This window comes from Pongo pygmaeus, chromosome X (genome assembly GCF_028885625.2).
Source record: "Pongo pygmaeus isolate AG05252 chromosome X, NHGRI_mPonPyg2-v2.0_pri, whole genome shotgun sequence".
NCBI lineage: Eukaryota > Metazoa > Chordata > Mammalia > Primates > Hominidae > Pongo > Pongo pygmaeus.
Genome location: NC_072396.2, coordinates 80,815,983 through 80,837,931, shown reverse-complemented (window position 1 = coordinate 80,837,931; position 21,949 = coordinate 80,815,983). Strand labels below are relative to the sequence as shown.

Below are 21,949 nucleotides of genomic sequence, written 5' to 3'. Positions count from 1 at the left end.
AACTTGGTTACGGTAGAAGGCTGAGGATTCAGCTGCATTTTTTGCTGTACTGTTTGGTTGGAATTGAGTGGTTATCCTAACATTTTCTGTCTTGCTATGCTGCCCCTTTTCTGGTCCTTTGGCTGGAGGGTAGGCTTTTCTTGGAGATTTTTTTGACAGCACCTTCTGGAGTTCTTCAGCAACCAATCTAGGATACATGAGGCAGAAAGAAAGTCTATAACAGCTGGGCTCGGTGGTTCACACCTGTAATCCCAGCATTTTGGGAAGTGAGGCAGGAGGATCACTTGAGCCCAGGAGTTGAAGACCAGTCTGGGCACCATAGTGAGACCCTGTCTCTACAAAAATTTTAAAAATTAGCTGGGTGCATTAGTGCATTTCTGTAGTCCCAGCTACTTGGGAGGCTGAGGTGGGAGGAGTGCTTGAGCCCAGCAAGTCAAGGCTGCAGTGAGCTGTGATCATGCCATTGCACTCCAGTGTGGGTGACAATTCAAGACCCTGTCTCAAAAAAAAAACAAGATTTTAAAAATAAAAAGGTAGCCCATGAAACTCAGTACCACATTATCCTTTATATCCTGAGGGCCCTACCCATCTGCCTCATCCTTTTCACTTTTCAGAGCTGCCTTCTGTTCCTTGTATATATACAAGATTGGTGATTTGGGCTTCATTAAAATTAAGGACTTCTGTTCACCAAAGGTGTGATAGTTAATTTTATGTGTCAGTTTGACTGCACTAAGAGATGCCCATGCAGCTGATAAAACACTTCTGGATATGTCTGTGAGGGTGCTCCTGAAAGGGTATTTGAATTAGTAGACTGAGTAAAGAAGATTGCCCTCATCAGTGTGAGTGGGCATCATCCTACCCATTGAGGGCCTGAATAGACCAAAAATGCAGAGGAAGGGCAAATTTGCTCTCTCTTTCTTTGAGCTGGGACATCCATCTTATCGAGCCCTTGGAGATTGGTAATCATGGTTCTTCAGCCTTCAGACTCAGACAGACTAGGACTTATACCAACTGCCCCCATCCACAACCCTACCCCCTGATTTTCAGGCCTTTGAACTGGGACCAGGATTTATACGATTAGCTCCCTGGTTTTGCAGCTTGTGAACAGCACATTGTAGCACTTGACAGCTTCCATAATCACAGTGAGGCTAATGCCGTAATATGTCTACACACACACACACACACGCGTGCACGCACACACATGCACATACACACAAGTTCTTAACTCCTTTTAGTTCTGTTTCTCTGGAAAACCCTGACTAATACAAATGTCATTTCACATTAAGAGTGTAAAGGCAAGCCACGAAGTTGGAGAAGCTGTTTCCAATATATAGATCTAAAAAGGTCTCATCCAGGATATATAAAGAACTCTTAAAAATCAATTGGATAAACTAGACAACCCAATAGAAAAATGGGGAAAAACTTGAACAGGACTTCACAAAAGACGATATCTGAATGGCCAATAAATGTATGAAAGCATGATGATCCTTATTAATTATCAGAGAAATTCAAGTTAAAAATGGTTTTGACAAAAGATGCAAAAGCAATTAAATGGAGAGAGCATAGCCTTTTCAAAAACTGGTATTGAAACAATTAGACTTTCATAGACCAAAAACAAACCTTTACTTAAGCCTTACCCATATTTTAAAAAATCAAGTCAAAAGGAATCATAAATCTAAATGTAAAACTATTATACTTGTATAAGAAAACAGAAGAAAATCTTGTGCATCTAGGGTTAGTCAGAGTTCTTAGTCATGATGCCAAAGGCATATAATCCATTAAATAAAAAATCAATAATTGGACTTAATCAAAAATAAAAACTTTTGTCTGTGAAAGACTCTTAGGGAAAGGAAAAGACAACTTACAGACTTGGAGAAAATATTTGCATTTGCATATTTAACAAAGGACTCATTCAGAATGTATAAAGAACTCAGGAAGAAAACAACCCAGTTAGTAAATGGGCAAAGGACTTGAACTGACACTTCTCTGAAGAAGGCTATGCATGTCAAATAAGCATATGAAAAGATAGCATCACTAGCCATTAGGGAAATGTAATTTAGGTGAGGCTAGTGGCTCAGGCCTGCAATCCCAGGGCTTTGGGAGGCTGAGGTGGGAGGATCACTTGAGGCCGTGGGTTCAAGATCAGCCTGGGCAACATGGTGAGAATCTGTCTCTACAAAAAATTAAATACAATTAGCTGGGCATGGTGGCACATGTCTATAGTCATAACTACTTAGGAGGCTGAGGAAGGAGGATCACTTGAGCCCAGGAATTCGAGGTTGCAGTGAGCTATGATTGTGCCACTGCACTCCAACCTGGGAGACAGAGTGAGATCTTGTCTCTGAAAAAGAAAGAAAATGTAATTTAAAACCACATGAGTTGTCACTTCACACCTGTCAGCATGGCTAAAATAAAAAATAGTGACAACATCAAATGCGTGTGAGGATATAGAGAAACTAGATCTATCCTACATTACTAGTGGGAATATAAAATAACAACCATTCTGGGAAACAATTTGGCAGTTTAAAAAAACAAAACTAAACAACTAAACATACTTGTCATATAACCTTGCAATTACACTCTCCGAAATGTATCCCATGGAAATGAAAACATTTTCACATAAAAACTTAAACACAAATGTTCACAGCAGCTTTTATTTAGAATGGTCCTCAACTAGAAACAACCAAATGTTATTTAACATGTGAATGGATAAACAAATTGTGGTATATCTATATAATGGAATGCTGCTCAGCTTACTGATCCAAGCAACAACTTATATGGATCTCATGCTGACTGGAAAATGCCATTCTTACTTTGACAGAAGTATAATGATAGAGAACAGATATGTAGTTGTCAGGGTTTAGGGTTAGGGGAAGGGCATGAATACGAAGGGATAACACAAGGAAGGTGTTTTTTTGTGATGATAGAACAATTCTGTATCCTGCTTTGGTAATGGTTACATGATTCTACATGCATGATAAAAATTTTGTAGAACTATACATCAAACAAAAAACTGATGAAACCCAAATGAGCTCTGTACTTGAGTTCGCACCAACATCAATTTCCTGGTTTTGACAATGTATTGTTGTTATATAAGTTGTAGGTTACCATTGGAAGCTGAGAGTGGAGGATATATGGGAGCTCAACTGCTGTAATTTTTGTGAACCTTAAACTGTTTTTGAAAGGTTATAATAAAAACAAAAAGATAGTACCATGAGTACCAAGGACCTGAACAACTGGAAGCTTCATATAATGCTGGTGGGAATATGAATTGGAATAACTACTTTACAGAACAATTTGTTCAGTTTAACAGTGCGTGTAAATACCCTATGACTCGGCAATTCCACTCTTAGATACGTACCTGACAGAAATGCTTTTATCAAAAGACATGTATAAGATGGTTTATAGGAGCATTATCCAAATAATGCTTTATATTTTAATTATGTTTGTTTTGAGCATATACTTTAATACTAATACTTAGTATTAAGAATATCTAAAAAATGTATTGGGTAGTTTATTTCAATATGGACTTGCGTATTGAAGTTCTTTAAGGTTTCATGTGTGTTGTGTGTGTGTGTGTGTGTATGTATGTATGTGTGTTTTTTAACCTACATAGTTTATACCATTCTATATGCTTGATTCTTTTGTATAGCTCTATGCCATCTTTTGCTTATGTGGGATAGATATTAATAACTGGAATAATTTTGGACCAGCATTTACCCATATACCTTCAAGTATGTCCTCTAATTAAAGACGCTACAGTTTATTCTCTATAATGAATATGTGTTATAGAGGTATAAAGATGAAACTTGTCATCATAATCCCACTGACCACAGAGAACCACTATTAACATTGTGTTTATATGTTTTGTTTTTAATGCATTTGCAGTTGTATTTAGTAAGGCTCTATATTCTGCTTTTCTTCCACATAACATAGTATTTTGGATTTTTAATGGTAACATAGCCAGAGTGTAATTTACTTCTCTATGTTATACATATTGTTTAATTTTCAACCTTATGCTACTGTAAAATAACACTGTGATAAATACATTTTCTTCAAAATTGGTCAACTTTTGTGATAATTTCTATAGTCTATATTCATAGATGTATGGTAGCTCCAAATTGACATAAAACATGAATTTAGTATCTCTATTTATTTTATACCAGGATTTTTCTTTAGTATATAATATGATTGGTAAACTAAATTGTAAACTTTTTCCCATCATTTAAATTTAGAGTTTCTTTGCATTCTAGTGTATAATGAATGCTATAAATGTAATTAGTATGGCATTTTAGTCATTAATTTTCTTTCATAAAAGAAAAGAAAGACATTTTGTGTTGATTATTGAGAGCTTATTATATTCCAGGGATTTTTGTCACTCTGTAAGTTACCAGCAATAAGGAAATTATTAAATAAATTATTGTACAATCATCCAATGAAATACTATGCAGCTACCAAGCATGATGTTTACCAAGAAATTTGGGGAAATGTTCATAATACATATTGTATATACAGATATTATCCTGACTGCAAAATTTAAAAAGTATATATTTAAAAAAAAAGGAATCTATAGGAAATATATCATGATTTGAATGGAGGTTGTTTCTGGGGAGTGGAACTGAGTAATTCTTTTCCTTAGAGTTGTTTTTATTTTCAAAAAGTGTTTATCCAATCTTTTTCAAATTAAATTTTCATTAATATCAAAGTAATATATTTACATATTTTTAAAAAACAGATAGTTTTACAAGGCTTCAAATAAAAACCAGTCCCGTGACCAAACCTCTTTCTACCTGTGATTTCTACTTTCTGGAGGTAACCAATTTCAACTCTTGGCAATTCTTACTTACTTACATACATCCTTTCTAAAGTGTAAGGTAGTAATTTACCACAAGCACATGCACACTTTTCCTCATTCGTTTTCCCAGTATAATTTTTCATAATATTTGCCTAAATTAATTTGCAGTATTTTCTTTATTGTGGCTATGTAAATATTTGTAAGCCACTTGAATACTGTGATTGTTTTTCCTTTTTCGTGTACTTGTTTATTATATTTTGCTGAAGTATTGATTTGTTTTTACCATTTGCTTAATTTTCTATATACCTATCACCAATTCATTTCTAAATTATCCTGTAGAAATATTGTAAATCCTGGCCAGGCATGGTAGCACACGTCTGTAATCTCAGCACTTTGGGAGGCCGAGGTGGGCAGATTACCTTAGGTCAGGAGTTCAAGACCAGCCTGGCCAACATGGCGAAACCCTATCTCTACTAAAAATACAAAAATTAACCAGGCATGGTGTTGTTCCTGTAATCCCAGCTGCTCAGGAGGCTGAGGCAGGAGAATCGCTTGAACCTGGGAGGCAGAGGTTGCAGTGAGTCGAGATTGCACCATTGCACTCTCGCCTGGGTGACAGAGCGAGTCTCAGTCTCAGAAAAAAAAAGAAACATTATAAATGCTTATGTTCCAACAAATCAGGTAATCTATCAGTTTCTTTTTTTTTTCTTTAGACACCCTTCCTGGAGCCCTGTGTCTGTCTTCTTGCTCCTGTTTTATCTGCCTCAGTACCTCGCATCTGTCTAACGCCTCTCCTTACATTCATTATGCTGTATTATAAATGTTGAGTCACCCCTACATATTCACCTACTTTTGCATTTTCCTTCATTTTGATGTACTTAGTGCCCCTAGCTGTACCCAATACAATATAGACTTTCAAGTTATATATAAATTCTCTAAATTTATTCAGAAATCTGTAAATAAAACCTTGACTACATTGTAAATATTTGATTTTTCATTTCATCTTTATTCTTAAATCAGACGATTTTATTTTCCAACAATAGGATTCTTCCTGGGCATATGTATTATCATCCTGACTCCTTAGATAATATATTATTTTCTTCAGTAAGTAAGAAATGAATTCTCTGAACTTTTGATAGTTAAAAAAAAAAAAAACTGCCTAAGTATCAAAAAGTCATATTGTAATTAAAATATTTGTAAAGTACTAATTACTGAAGCATTTATTCTATATTTTCATTTTCAGAGGGCGATTATTTATCATTTCTACTAAAGCAGGATCTCTAGGAATTAATCTGGTAGCTGCTAATCGAGTAATTATATTCGATGCTTCTTGGAATCCATCTTACGACATCCAGAGTATATTCAGAGTTTATCGCTTTGGACAAACTAAGCCTGTTTATGTATATAGGTTCTTAGCTCAGGTAGGTTTATAATTCTCTTTTTCATATTGAAAGTTCATGTGAAACTGATAATATTTTAGAGATATGGAACATATGTGTATTACAGAGAGGGAAACAAAGTTGGAAATACCATTTCTGTACATAAAGCAGCAGAAGTCAGTTTTGGCTTTTCTTGATTTTCTGTTTTGTAGTGTATCGATTTCTGTAATGTCATCTTTCTCAGGTTGAGATTGTTTTGCATGAGTAAACAGATTTAGCAGATGCTACCCACAGCAGATGCAACCCCTCTCAACCTGCCTCCAAGTCTGGGCTTCTCAACCAGAGACTGGGTTTTTTTTGGTAGATCCTTGCTTATTTGATCTTCTTTAGTACTTAAGTTGATTGACAACTTTATGTAAACTCTTTCCTGTTATTTGTTTATTTATTTATTCAATTTTCTTTAATTTTTTTCTTTCCTGTTAAGTTTAAAACTTCTGTACATTCTCATTTATAATGTAATTTTTATTATATTTAATATACATTTAATATAATGTATACGTTTAATTAATGTAGTTTATATGTAATGGATATGGTATTTTATATTTGTTTTCTGTCTTGAAATTACAGAAAATAAAACGATATAAAGGCATTTTATGGTGTTTGGTGATAGCTTATTATATTACATTGAAAAGGAATCAAACTGCTCTCTTGCATTCTAACTTCAATATTTACCTAAATGTTTTTTGTGTCTGTCCCTTTATTTCTGTTTAATCTGATATCTGCCTGCTGTCCTCCTTCTACAGAGTACAGAAATAAATAAAGCAATACATGAATGCATTTTGGTCAGTTAATATAGAATAATTATCAGTAATGTAATTTTATTTGTTACAGTAAACTATGCTAAACAGATGAAATCTTTCATGAATTAAGCAAAATTGCTGATGAGTTTTTATTTATGGCTATATACTACCATGAAGTTTTACCATTTCATATTAACCAGTAACCGTATTTATCCTTGATTAAGTTTCATGCTTACAAAATTTTATTTTTTTGTATATTCTTCCTTCTTTTTACAAAGGGAACCATGGAAGATAAGATTTATGATCGGCAAGTAACTAAGCAGTCACTGTCTTTTCGAGTTGTTGATCAGCAGCAGGTGGAGCGTCATTTTACTATGAATGAGCTTACTGAACTTTATACTTTTGAGCCAGACTTATTAGATGACCCTAATTCAGAAAAGAAGAAGAAGAGGGATACTCCCATGCTGCCAAAGGTAAAGATATTTAGATTATTGGCTTAACAAACCAACGTGGACTAAGGAAATTTTACTACTGATATCAAAGTTAGTCATCTGATTAAGGCTATATTTCAGAATTTTTCAAGGATAATAAAATGATATTTAATGAATTTTGTCTAGAAAGTTATAAATGATAGGGTGCTCGATCAGTTCTCCATATAGCACCACAAAAAGATAGTATATTCTGAAACACGTATTTTATGCCATATATAATATATCTAATTAGCATATTTTCTAATATACTTTTCAACTTTTATAAGAAGTAGCAGACAAATTTTCCAATTAGAAAAGGGGAAATTACTTCAAATTTATTCATATGGTGAATTTCGGGTTGCAGGAAACCAGTTAATTTTATAAATGTGTATTATTTGCTGACTTTGAGAGGTATACTGTGAGAGAATACTAAGAAAAACAAGACATTGTTCAGATTATCTCCCTCAATCCAGCAGCAACTGAAAAGCAGATAGTCCTGTTTTCATTTTCAAGATGAGGAAATTGAGGTTCAGAGAGGTTAGGTAACTTACCCAAGTTTACACACCATATTGTAAAGCTGGCCTTCAAATCATATCTGACCAACTCAAAAGCATTACTCTTAATCATTATAATTTTTTGTCCTCCAAATGGAGATTAGAAAGCAGAGGACCTGGGATTTCCAGAATTGAATGACATTTAGGATGTTTTAGTTTAAATAAATCTGGACTTTAAAATATAGAATGCTTTCACAGTCAGTAATATTGTGTAATATAACTGTTAAGATGGTATAATATAGTCAGTTTAGCTTATGTCTTGTGAAGGTTAAATATTTCTCAAATTTATGGAAAACTTTAAGGTTTACAAAGGCCTGTCTCATATACATTATCTCAGGAAGCTGAGACTTAGAGTTTGTGATTACACAAGGGTACATGACCAGTAAGTGTTACAGCTAGAATTTGAACCCAGTAGTTTTCTTTCTCTCTTCTCCCCTCCCCATCTCTCCCCCACCCCCGCCTCCCTCTTCCCCTCTCTCCCTCTCCCTCTCCCCCTCTCTCCTTCTCCCTCTCCCCCTCTCTCCCTCTCCCTCTCTTTTCAAAAAGAAGTGAGACCTCTTTTTGAGACAGTCTCACTGTGTCGCCCAGGCTGGAGTGCAGTGGCGCAATCTCAGCTCACTGCAACCTCCACCTCCTGGGTTCAAGTGATTCTCCTGCCTCAGCCTCCCAAGTAGCTAGGACTATAGGCGCCTGCCACCACGCCCAGCAATTTTTTTTTCTATTTTTAGTAGACATGGGGTTTTACTATGTTGGCCAGGTTGATCTTGAACTCCTGACCTCGTGATCCACCCACCTCGGCCTCCCAAAGTGCTGGGATTACAGGTGTGAGCCACCGCGCTTGGTCCTTTTTCTTTTTTTTTCTTTTTTACTTTAAGTTCTGTTATACATGTGCTGAACATGCAGTTTGTTACATAGGTATACATGTGCCATGGTGATTTGCTGCACCTATCAACCTGTCATCTAGGTTTTAAGCCCTGCATACATTAGGTATTTGTCCTAATGTTCTCCCTCCCCTTTCCCCCCACCCCCTGACAGGCCCCAGTGTGTGATGTGACCCTCCCCATGTCCATGTGTTCTCATTGTTCAACTCCCACTTATGAGTGAGAACATGCGGTGTTTGGTTTTCTGTTCTTGTGTTAGTTTGCTGAGGATGATGGTTTCCAGCTTCGTCCATGTCCCTGCAAAGGACTGGAACTCATTCTTTTTATGGCTGCATAGTATTCCTTGGTGTGTATATGCCACATTTTCTTTATCCAGTCTGTCATTGATGGGCATTTGGGTTGGTTCCAGGTCTTTGCTGTTGTAAATAGTGCTGTGATAAACATACGTGTGCATGTGTCCTTATAGTAGAATGATTTATAATCCTTTGGGTATATACCCAGTAATGAGATTGCTGAGTTAAATGGTATTTCTGGTTCTAGCTCCTTGAAGAATCGCCACACTGTCTTCCACAATGGTTGAACTAATTTACACTCCCACCAACAGTGTAAAACCGTTCCTATTTCTCCACATCCTCACCAGCATCTGTTGTTTCCTGACTTTTTTAATGATCATTATTCTAACTGGTGTGAGATGGCATCTCATTGTGAACCCAGTCGTTTTCAAACTGTGTTACAAGGAACCCCAGGAGATGCTTTAGGGACTGTTACCATGTAGCTAAGCAAGTACAGAAGGGCCAGGCAATGAACACTCTGATGCCGACATCCATTTCAGTCAGAGCCCCTCTTTTATCTTTTTAATGTATTGGACTTCAACATAAGATTTAATTCAAAGAGAGGACGTGCCTGCTTTTTTAAAAAAAGTTTTTAAAACACAGTGCCATGTTGCCTTTCTATCACAGTAACTAAAAACTGTGAGAGATCTATAAAGGAAGTACAATCAGATACCTGAAGGAGCTGATAATCCGGTTGGGGAGAAAAAAGTAACATTCTTTTTTTTTTTTTTTTTTAATTAAGTATTTATTGATCATTCTTGAGTGTTTCTCGGAGAGGGGGATATGGGAGGGTCATAGGATAATAGTGGAGAGAAGGTCAGGAGATAAACACATGAACAAAGGTCTCTGGTTTTCCTAGGCAGAGGTTCCTGCGGCCTTCTGCAGTGTTTGTGCCCCTGGGTACTTGAGATTAGGGAGTGGTGATGACTCTTAAAGAGCATGCTGCCTTCAAGCATCTGTTTAACAAAGCACATCTTGCACCGCCCTTAATCCATTTAACCCTGAGTTGACACAGCACATGTTTCAGAGAGCACGGGGCTGGGGGAAAGGCCATAGAGCAACAGCATCCCAAGGCAGAAGAATTTCTCCTAGTTAGAACAAAATGGAGTCTCCTATGCCCACCTCTTTCTGCACAGACACAGCAACAATCAGATCTCTCCTTCCTTTCCCCACACTTCCCCCACTTCTTTTCAACAAAACCGCCATCGTCCTCATGGCCCGCTCCCGATGGTCGCTGTCTCTTCGGAGCTGTTGTGTACACCTCCCAGACAGGGCGGCCGGGCAGAGGCGCTCCTCACCTCCCAGACAGGGCGGCCGGGCAGAGGCGCTCCTCACTTCCCAGACGGGGCGGCCGGGCAGAGGCGCTCCTCACTTCCCAGACGGGGCGGCCGGGCAGAGGCGCTCCTCACATCCCAGACGGGGCGGCCGGGCAGAGGCGCTCCTCACTTCCTCCCAGACGGGGTGGCGGCCAGGCAGAGGCACTCCTCACTCCCCAGACGGGGTGGCCGGGCAGAGGCACTCCTCACTTCCCAGACGGGGTGGCGGCCGGGCAGAGGTCCTCCTCACTTCCCAGACGGGGCGGCCGGGCAGAGGCGCTCCTCACCTCCCAGACGGGGCGGCCGGGCAGAGACGTTCCTCACCTCCCAGATGGGGCGGCCGGGTAGAGGTGCTCCTCACCTCCTCCCAGATGGGGCGGCCGGGCAGAGGTGCTCCTCACTTCCTCCCAGACGGGGTGGCGGCCGGGCAGAGGCGCTCCTTACCTCCCAGACGATGGGCGACCAGGCAGAGGCGCTCCTCACTTCCTAGACGTTGGGCGGCCGGGCAGAGGCGCTCCTCATCTCCCAGACGGGGCAGCCAGGCAGAGGCGCTCCTCACTTCCCAGACGGGGCAGCCAGGCAGAGGCACTCCTCACTGTCCAGGCGGGGCGGCCGGGTAGAGGCACTCCTCACTTCCCAGACAGGGCGGCTGGGCAGAGACGCTCCTCACTTCCTCCCAGATGGGGTGGCAGCCGGGCAGAGGCCCTCCTCACCTTCCAGATGGGGCGGCCGGGCAGAGGTGCTCCTCACCTCCCAGACGGGGCGACCGGGCAGAGGCGCTCCTCACTTCCCAGTCGGGGCAGCCGGGCAGAGGGGCTCCTCACATCCCAGACGGGGCGGCCGGGCAGAGGGGCTCCTCACTTCCTAGACGGGGTGGCGGCGGGGCGGAGGCTGTAATCTTAGCACTTTAGGAGGCCAAGGCAGGCGGCTGGGAGGTGGAGGTTGTCGCGAGCCGAGATCACGCCACTGCACTCCAGCCTGAGCAACATTGAGCATTGAGTGAGCGAGACTCCCTCTGCAATCCCAGCACCTCGGGAGGCCGAGGTGGGCAGATCACTCGAGGCCAGGAGCTGGAGACCAGCCCGGTCAACACGGTGAAACCCCGTCTCCACCAAAAATACAAAAACCAGTCAGGCGTGGCGGTGCGCGCCTGCAATCCCAGGCACTCGGCAGGCCGAGGCAGGAGAATCACAGGAGCCGGAGGCAGGGAGGTTGCAGCGAGCCGAGATCACGGCAGTACAGTCCAGCTTTGGCAACAGAGGGAGACTGAAAAAAGGAGAGGGAGACCAAAGAAAGGGGAGAGGGGGAGGGGGAGGAAAAGTAACATTCTTAAAAGGGAAAGAATGAAGTGCTGATGTGACTGGTTCTGAGTATCTTTGCTTATAATAGGGGAAGGATGGAGCATTCAGATACAATTTTCATGGGAGAAAAATCAGACTTGGTTGGCCTATAAAAGATGGTTAGTATTTAATTGGATAAAGGGAAGAATCAAGTGTGAATGAGAGATTGAACAGTTTGGGCAAAGGGACAGAGGTAAGAATTTATGTACCAGGCTTAAGGGATGATGAAATTGGCCTGGCATTGATGAAGAGTGGAGGTTAGATAAGTAGGAAAGCCATGAAAGGCAAATGGAGGCATTGTGCTTTAAAATAATGTTTACTATAAGATCTTGAATGGGGCTGTTGTATGATGAATCTGGGCTTTTAGAAAATTAGCCTGGAGTGATTATTGTGGGCTCGATCAGACATTTCATGAAAATAAATGGTAGAACTCAACTGATAATAGACTAGCTTTTAAAGGGATAGGCAGCGAAAATGGTTTTTTTTTTTCTTTGAGACAGAGTCTCACTCTGTTGCCCAGGCTGGAGTGCAGCGGCGTGATCTCAGCTCACTGCAGCCTCTGCCTCCTGGGTTCAAATGATTCTTGTGCCTCAGCCTCCCGAGTAGCTGAGATTATAGACATGTGCCACCACACCCAGCTAATTTTTATATTTTTAGTAGAGATGGGGTTTCATCATGTTGGCCAGGCTGGTCTCAAACTCCCGACCTCAGATGATTCACCTGCCTCGGCCTCCCAAAATGCTGGGATTGCAGGTGTGAGCTACCTTGCCCAGCCGAAAAATTTTATCTTAAATAATGAAGCTTAGTTATTCATTCATTGATTTAAACTTTTTGGGGTGCCTATGATATGCCAATTGTACTGGTCTCTAAGGATACACTCATAAATAAGTCTAGGATTCTGTTCCCAAGAAGCTATAGTCTTAAAAGCTTACCTTAAGCAAGTAGTATAGTAAGAGTTACAGATCCTATAATAGAAATCTGTGCAGGTGCCAAGGAAGGAATATTCATTTCTTTCTTGGAAAGTTTGGGATGGATATTGATATGCTTGAACAGATGTTGAAAGTAGAACTGGGTAACTGTTGGCATTGCTAAGATGGCAGAAGATCAAAAGGCCCTTCAAGACGAGGAATAGAAAAAAAGAAGCACATGAATAACATGGCATGATAAGTTTGAAGAGCCTCAGTAGTTAAAAATAAATAAGAGTATAAGGAGATAGTGGTAGAGTAAGGGTGAGTGTGGGAAGAGGTAAAAGTAAAGACTGGAAAGGTAGGTGGGAATCAAATCATAGAAATTAGTTTGTACGTTGTGTTATAGGTTGTGGTATCTATTTAACAATTTTAAGCAAGAGACTACCATCACATTTTCATTTTAGAAAAAAGTCATTTTATGTATCAGTGTGGAGGATGGATCAGAGAAAAGAAAATGAATATTAAGATACTTGTTAGGATGCTACTAAAATGATTCAGGTGGGAGAGGTAATACAGGTCTGAAATGAGATGTTAGCAATGGAGACAGAGAAGTACTGGGCATAATGTAGATACTCAGTAATTATTAATGTTCCCTTGATTTATAATTAGAATTTCATGTAACATTGCCACTAGTTTAATAGAATTTGAAAACTGGTCATCTGAAATGGGTACGTTTTGATATTCATGGCGAGGGATTTCTTGGTACGTTTGGATATTCATGGTGAGGGATTTTTTGGTATTTGAAGCTGCTTTTATTCAAGGTATTTTGAAGTTGGTTCCTGTTATTATAGTACAATTGCAAACACCTTCCTTCTTGTCCATGATTTTTAAGATGAAAGACTGCAAAAAATGATACATTTTCATCCTTTCAATTGCTGCTAAGTAATAATTAAATTCCATGCTTTTATGAGGTTTTTTTGTCTTTTGGTAGTCCCCAAAGCACTTCTTTTTAACTTACTTGATATGTGATTACTATATCTCTTTCTGCTTCATCACTTTCTCTTTAGGTCATTATTACTTAATTCCTGTTCCTCCATTTCTCTTCTTGTTCAGTTTTTACTTCTCTACTTCTAATTTGATTTAATACCTCAGACTTAATTAGCGACCTGACTATTTTTTCTTTTCTTCGTACCTCTTTAAAGGCAAGAACTGCATTCTGTGCTTCCTTCACTATCCTTAGTGAATAATGCAATGCTTGGCACTTTTTTTTATTATTATTATACTTTAAGTTCTAGGGTACATGTGCACAATGTGCAGGTTTGTTACATATGTATACGTGTGCCATGTTGGTGTGCTGCATCCATTAACTCATCGTTTAGATTAGGTATATCTCCTAATGCTATCCCTCCCCCGTCCCCCCACCCCACGACAGGCCCTGGTATGTGATGTTCCCCTTCCTGTGTCCAAGTGTTCTCATTGTTCAGTTCCCACCTATGAGTGAGAACATGTGGTGTTTGGTTTTCTATCCTTGCGATAGTTTGCTGAGAATGATGGTTTCCAGCTTCATCCATGTCCTTACAAAGGACATGAACTCATCCTTTTTTATGGCTGCATAGTATTCCATGGTGTATATGTGCCACATTTTGTTAATCCAGTCTATCATTGGTGGGCATTTGGGTTGGTTCCAAGTCTTTGCTGTTGTGAATAGTAAACATACATTTGCGTGTGTTTTTCTAGCAGCATGATTTATAATCCTTTGGGTATATACCCAGTAATGGGATGGCTGGGTCAAATGGTATTTCTAGTTCTAGATCCTTGAGGAATCGCCACACTGTCTTCCACAATGGTTGAACTAGTTTACACTCCCACCAACAGTGTAAAAGAGTTCCTATTTCTCCACATCCTCTCCAGCACCTGTTGTTTCCTGACTTTTTAATGATCATTATTCTAACTGGTGTGAGATGGTATCTCATTGTGGTTTTGATTTGCATTTCTCTGATGACCAGTGATGATGAGCATTTTTTCATGTGTCTGTTGGCTACATAAATGTCTTCTTTTGAGAAGTGTCTGTTCATATCCTTCACTCACTTGTTGATGGGGTTGTTTGTTTTTTTTCTTATAAATTTGTTTGAGTTCTTTGTAGATTCTGGATATTAGCCCTTTGTCAGATGAGTAGATTGCAAAAATTTTCTCCCATTCTATAGGTTGCCTGTTCACTCTGATGGTAGTTTCTTTTGCTGTGCAGAAGCTCTTTAGTTTAATTAGATCCCATTTGTCAATTTTGGCTTTTGTTTGCCATTGCTTTTGGTGTTTTAGACATGAAGTCCTTGCCCATGCTTATGTCCTGAGTGGTATTGCCTAGGTTTTCTTCTAGGGATTTTATGGTTTTAGGTCTACCATTTAAGTCTTTAATCCATCTTGAATTAATTTTTGTATAAGATGTAAGGAAGGGATCCAGTTTCAGCTTTCTACATATGGCTAGCCAGTTTTTCCAGTGCACCATTTATTAAATAGGGAACCGTTTCCCCATTTCTTGTTTTTGTCAGGTTTGTCAAAGATCAGATGGTTGTAGATGTGTGGTATTGTTTCCGAGGGCTTTGTTCTGTTCCATTGATCTATATCTCTGTTTTGGTACCAGTACCATGCTGTTTTGGTTACTGTAACCTTGTAGTATAGTTTGAAGTCAGATAGTGTGATGACTCTAGCTTTGTTCTTTTGGCTTAGGACTGACTTGGCAATTTGGGGTCTTTTTTGGTTCCATATGAACTTTAAAGTAGTTTTTTCCAGTTCTGTGAAGAAAGTCATTGGTAGCTTGATGGGGATGGCATTGAATCTATAAATTACCTTGGGCAGTATGGCCATTTTCATGATATTGATTCTTCCTATCCATGAGCATGGAATGTTCTTCCATTTGTTTGTGTCCTCTTTTATTTCATTGAGCAGTGGCTTGTAGTTCTCCTTGAAGAAGTCCTTCACATCCCTTGTAAGTTGGATTCCTAGGTATTTTATTCTCTTTGAAGCAACTGTGAATGGGAGTTCACTCATGATTTGGCTCTCTGTTTGTCTCTTATTGATGTATAGGAATGCTTGTGATTTTTGCACATTGATTTTTTATCCTGAGACTTTGCTGAAGTTGCTTATCAGCTTAAGGAGATTTTGGGCTGAGACCATGGTGTTTTCTAGATATACAGTCATGTCATCTGCAAACAGGGACAATTTGACTTCCTCTTTTCCTAATTGAATACCCTTTATTTCCTTCTCCTGCCTAATTGCCCTGGCTAGAACTTCCAACACTGTGTTGAATAGGAGTGGTGAGAGAGGGCATCCCTGTCTTGTGCCAGTTTTCAAAGGGAATGCTTCCAGTTTTTGCCCATTCAGTATGATATTGGCTGTGGGTTTGTCATATATAGCTCTTATCATTTTGAGATACGTCCCATCAATACCGAATTTATTGAGAGTTTTTAGCATGAAGCATTGTTGAATTTTGTCAAAGGCCTTTTCTGCATCTATTGAGATAATCATGTGGTTTTTGTCATTGGTTCTGTTTATATGCTGGATTACATTTATTGATTTGCATATGTTGAACCAGCCTTGCATCCCAGGGATGAAGCCCACTTGATCATGGTGGATAATTGCTTGGCACTTTTATCTAGACTTTTTTGAAATTCTAGTTGCCTTTATAGTGTTCCTTAGTGATTCATATATCATTGAAAAGCAGTGTTGGAATTAGACTTACTTTTCAAGCAGTAAAATTGAGATGAAGATTGGTTAGTCTGTCACAGTGGGTTTGTGGAAGGAAGAGAATTGGAGCTTTAATTTATATCTTCAGTTGGATGCTTAATTTGCTATATGAGTCAGCTTCATTCACCACTCTACTCATTACTTTATTATTTTTATCTTATTTTATTTCATTTCATTTCATTTTTGAGACAAGAGCTCGTTCTATTGCCTAGGCTGGTCCTGAATTCCTGGCATCATGTGATCCTCCTGCCTCGGCCTCCCAAAGTGTTAGGATTACAGGCATGAGCCACTATGCCTGTCCACTTTATTATTTTAAATCCCCTCATTGGATTCTTACTGTTGCTGCTTTTCCCTTTTGGAAATATAATAGCCTTGACGTCCTGTGAACCTATTTTTTAATAAGTTGATTTAAGGGCCTCCTGAATCATCTCTACCAAGTATCTGTGCATCTTTTTAGTTGTTGAGGATAATGTTTCTCAGCCATTTTGAAACTGTAGCATGATCTAGACTTATAAGTAGTTTAACACAAGTTTCTAGCAATATCGATTTGTTATCTTAATTGCTTGTGTTTAAAATGTTAAATTAACAGCTAACCTCTGTTAATGTTTATGTAAATGTTAAATTGATAGCTAACCTGTTAACATTTATGTAAATTATGTTAGAGAAAGTACCTTTTCTGGTAATAAACTTATTAATTATACAGATATCAGAGATGAAAATTTTGGTCAAGGTCATGTTTTATTTTATTTTGAGACAGTCTCACTCTGTCGCCCAGGCTGGAGTGCAGTGCTGCAATCTCAGCTCACTGCAACCTCCGCCTCTGGGGTTCAAGCGATTCTCGTGCCTCAGCCACCTGAGTAGCTGGGATTACAGGCATGCACCACCACGCCTGGCTAATTTTTGTATTTTTCATAGAGATGGGCTTTCTCCATGTTGGCCAGGCTGGTCTCGAACTCCTGGCCTCGAGTGATCGACCCACCTCGGCCTCCCAAAGTGCTGGGATTACAGGCATGAGTCACCACCTGCAGCCTAGGTTATATTTTATAATATGCTTAAGTGGGTGTTTTATTCCTCTTAAGTACAGTATACACAGCCTACTCTGTACCTTTTATTAAGAAAACAAAAGCCAGTAAAACTGGCATAGAAATTTTTTTATACTTCCCTTTTCCAGCACTGGACTACGTATGTCTTTTTAAATGTGAACTAGTTGATGATTACAGGGAGAACAAAATGGGGATTTAAATTAAAGTATCTTAAGTGAGGCTTTAGGTTTGTTTTCTCTATGCTGAATTTGTGTGCAGTGTTCTCCCCTTTCTTTAGTCCTGTATTCAAACTTTAATACTTCAAAGCATAATTTACTCAACAGAGATGTTATTGTACAGTTTTATTAGCCGGCAGATGGTAATATAAGGTTTCACCTTAGTCATTCTTAATACCAGTGTGAAATACATTCCATTAAAATAATTTGATGTAAAGTATGAAATAGCTAATCCACTTACTTCAGGAACTTTCTGTTAACCTGCATACATTTACTTTTGAGAATAAAGGTTCAAAATAACACATTTAATTGTAGAGCAAGTGTTAGTAACCTATGGGGTATGAACCACATGGTGGTATGTGAACCTAATATTTGTTGTCATATACTTCTAGGAAGCCATGCTCATAATTGAAGCATATATGAGGTTTGATGTCATTGTCTCCTACTTCTTTGCCTTTTTTTAAATCACAGGTTTAGGATTTTTTTGTTTAATAAAACAAGTTTGAATATTCCTATCTTTGTATTTACTAGTATAAAATGATTGTTATTCATCTGAATATGAATAGACCACCAGAAAAAATAACAGGCATCAGAAAAATTGTTTGAATTCTACCATTTCTTTGCAGATTATAAAAGCATCCTATTCGTTTTTTGTTGGGGTGGTTGATGCCAAGTAAAAAGAGCAGCTTGTTTAAGCCCTGTCCTAAATAACTTGCCAACCACCCTTTTCAGATGTAATCTTAGGCAAACCATGTAAGCTTTCTAAGCCTCATTTTTCTGAAGAAGACAAGAGTAGTGCCAGTACTTCTCTCACAAAGGGAATAATTCATGTAAACATACTACTACCTAGCGCATAGTAAGTGTTCAAATGTAAGCTGCTGTTTTTGTTTCCATAATTGTTATTAATATTACCATTATAGTAGGTTCATTTCTCTGAAATACTAATGGACTTACATTTTTGGAATTTCAGAGGAGTCGTGTGAGGTCCTGATCCTGAGTAGAAAATTAAGCTTGATATATGACAGATCAGTAGAAAACTGAAAACATTTAGGAGCCAAAGGAGATCATCTCAGCTAAGCTGCAGAAGACATAGGTATTTGAGGCTTGCATTCCCTCAGAGATCAATTGTAATCAGGAAGGAATATAATATTTATTAGATATTGATCTTCACTTTCAATAAAGTTAGCATGCAGTTGACAAAGAACATTGAAAGGGGTTTTTTTTCTTAAATAATATAGGCAACTTTAGAATAAAGTCTACCTTATAGCCAGCTGATGCTTCTGTAGTAATTTTCCAAAGTAAAGAGATGCTTCTATTTTCCCTCCACAAACTACACAATAAATACTTGTTAACAGACTGACCATACTTTATTTATAGTGCTGTTTTGTCTTATTTTTTATTGTACCACCTTATGACACATGAAAAACTATTAAAGAGCCATTTACCAAGTCTTTTAGGGAAAACATTTGGGTTACAGAGACCATGGAGTCAATGATACCCTGAGATGTCAGCCTCCCTAACTCTGGCAAGCTGTCTTATAAATAATTGTCAGTGGAAACATCAATGTAGATAAGGCAGCCTTGCTGGCAGTGTTGGGGTAGAGGGCAGAGTTGGGGATGGTATGCAAGATTCTATTGGGGAGAGTTTAGGATAGACTTTAAAAAGTGTCTCCTTATGGAGAGTTGGAAGTACTAGAAATATTTGCTGCTTAAGATCATAGAAATCCTGAAATTTAAAATACCAGGTTTGCGTTTAGTAAATGCTCATTTAATAAATGATTTAAATGGTAAGCTTTTTTACTTTATAGGCAAATTAAAATATCTATTCTCTCTAGAATATAAACTTCCTATTAGCCTAGGAGGGCAAGAACTATATTAATGCATCTTCATCACTCTATCCCCAATACCTGGCATAATACATAATATAGCACATAGCAAGTATTCAATAAAAATGTGCTATGTGAACAAATGAATTTTTGTGCTAAAATTGCAAGCTAAATGTTGTGAGGCAATAGTTGACATGCCTTTAAAATAGTGTTTTTCCTTGTGTGTACTTCTTGGAGAATCACCTGGTGGCTTGATTAAAAATGCAGATTCCTAGTCGGACACAGTGGCACACACCTCTAATCTCAGCACTTTGGGAGGCCGAGGTGGGAGGATTGCTTGAATCCAGGAGTTCAAGATCAGCGTGGTCAACATAGCAAGACTCTGTCTCTACAAAAAATTAGCCAGGCTTGGTGGCATGCACCTGTAGTCTCAGCTGTTTCGGAGACTGAGTTGGGAAGATCCCTTGAACCCAGGAGGTCGAGGCTGCAGTGAGCCAAGTTTGTACCACTACACTCCAGCCTGGGTGACAGAGTGAGACCCTGTCTCAAAAAAAAATGCAGATTCCTGGCTTCATCTAAGACCTACTGAATCAGAATTTCTGGAGGTAGGCCTTGGGAATCTATTTTTGACAAGGTCTACCACTCTTGTGTGTACAAGGTATGTAGTAGTATAATTTGCCTTTACAATAGTTATCAGCTAAACCTTTGAATTAAAAAAACAAACAGTATCTAAGCTTTATTGAGCAATGTTTATGCCAGGAACTGTGCTAAGGATTTTGCTAGCATTACCTTATTTAATCCTTACAAAGCAGGTACAATTCTATTTTCTGATGAAATTATGGCATGGAAAGTGGTGGCACCGGGGCTTGAACTCAGTGCTGTGACTCCAGACTCCACACTCTTTAACCATTACACTATACTATCCTGACATTAATATTCTATATGATTAAGCTTGTAGAGAAGTAAATTGAGGTTTGATATGACTTTACACTGCTTTAATCAATACTGTGGGTTTATGGAAAGGCATATTCAGTGTTATCAAGGTGTATAATATTGGGGAGGGTATGGATTTCATCTAGTTACTACACAATCTTATGGTGTCAGAGCTGATCCTAGTCCTCCTTGATTGTCTTTGGTGCTGAACTTACTGATCCTTAGCCCTAAGTCAGTGTAGCAGAGTGGTTAAGAACAGGGGTCCTGGGGCAAGACCAGGGTTTGAATCTTTATCTTAGTCAAAATATCTGACTTCTATGCCTCAGTTTTTTCATCTATACTTCTGAGAAATGTATGTCCATTAGTTCTTCAAAAATATCATCCTTTCCATTTTTATTTTTGTCTCTTTCTGAGACTGTTACTATCTGAATGCCTGCTCTTTTAGCCTCCATATCTTTTAGCTTTTCTTTTGCATTCCTATTTCTTTATTCTTTCTTACTATCTTCTGGAAGAGTATCTCAGTCTTATCTCCTAATTCACTAAGATATTCAACTGTACCCCGCTTGCTGTTTATACTGAGTTATTTTTCCGACTGTTATTTTTTATTCCTAATATTTCATTTAGACTCTTAAATTTGTTTGAATTCCATATTGGTAATATCTTCCTTTATTTCATCTGTTTCGGTAACTATGTTTTAGATAAAATATGATGCCAGTTGTTACCCCAGGGATGTCTGTGTGTGTGTACATGCACATATGCACACATTGTCTATAAGTTTCTGGAATTCATATTTCCTTTTCCCTTCTATAGTTTCTGCAGAGTTGGTTTTGAGGGCGGGAGCTAGCAGCCCTTGCTGGTTTGCCATGTGAGTAGTTTCGTCCATAATATGGGGATGATGATTGTATGTGCTTCATAGAGTTATCATGAAAAATTAAATGAAGTTCTTAGAACAGTGCTGGTATGCAGCCATGCATTCAGTTTAGCTTTAAGCAAATCTACAGATGGCTAAGTTTCCAGATCCCAGCTTTCGAATACTCTTTCGCAAAGCTAGATTATAGAGCTAACCAGAAGGGGGAAGGGTACTGACCCTCTCTTTTAGAGTTTGAGCTGTCCCAGGATTCTGCCATATATTCTAATGTTTTCTGTCTCTCTTGTTGCAAAGAAAATATGAAAAATTTGTTAATTAATTTTCAAAAATTTCCCATTGTGAACATATTCAAACCAGAAAAATATATTCATATACCCATCAGCTAGATTTACCAATTATTGTTTTGCCACATTTGCCTCATCTATTTTTCTGAAATCTTTTACATTACAAGTATATGGCATTTCACTTGTAAATACTTCAGTATATAATACATCTTTGAAATAGTAAGACATTTCTTATATAATTACAGTACCATAAAATGAATAACTT

At 38.7% G+C, this 21,949-nt stretch overlaps 1 protein-coding gene across 9 annotated transcripts in view; it reads left to right on the top strand.

Annotated features, from left to right (window-relative positions):
• Positions 1-21,949, top strand: part of ATRX (ATRX chromatin remodeler) — a 284,010-nt gene that overhangs the window by 222,917 nt on the left and 39,144 nt on the right. For all 9 annotated transcript variants that reach the window (XM_054470837.2, XM_054470836.2, XM_054470841.2 and 6 more), the window contains 2 exons: positions 6,039-6,216; positions 7,253-7,447. In XM_054470837.2, coding sequence (XP_054326812.1) covers positions 6,039-6,216; positions 7,253-7,447 — 373 coding nt within the window. The remainder of the gene's footprint in view (positions 1-6,038; positions 6,217-7,252; positions 7,448-21,949) is intronic.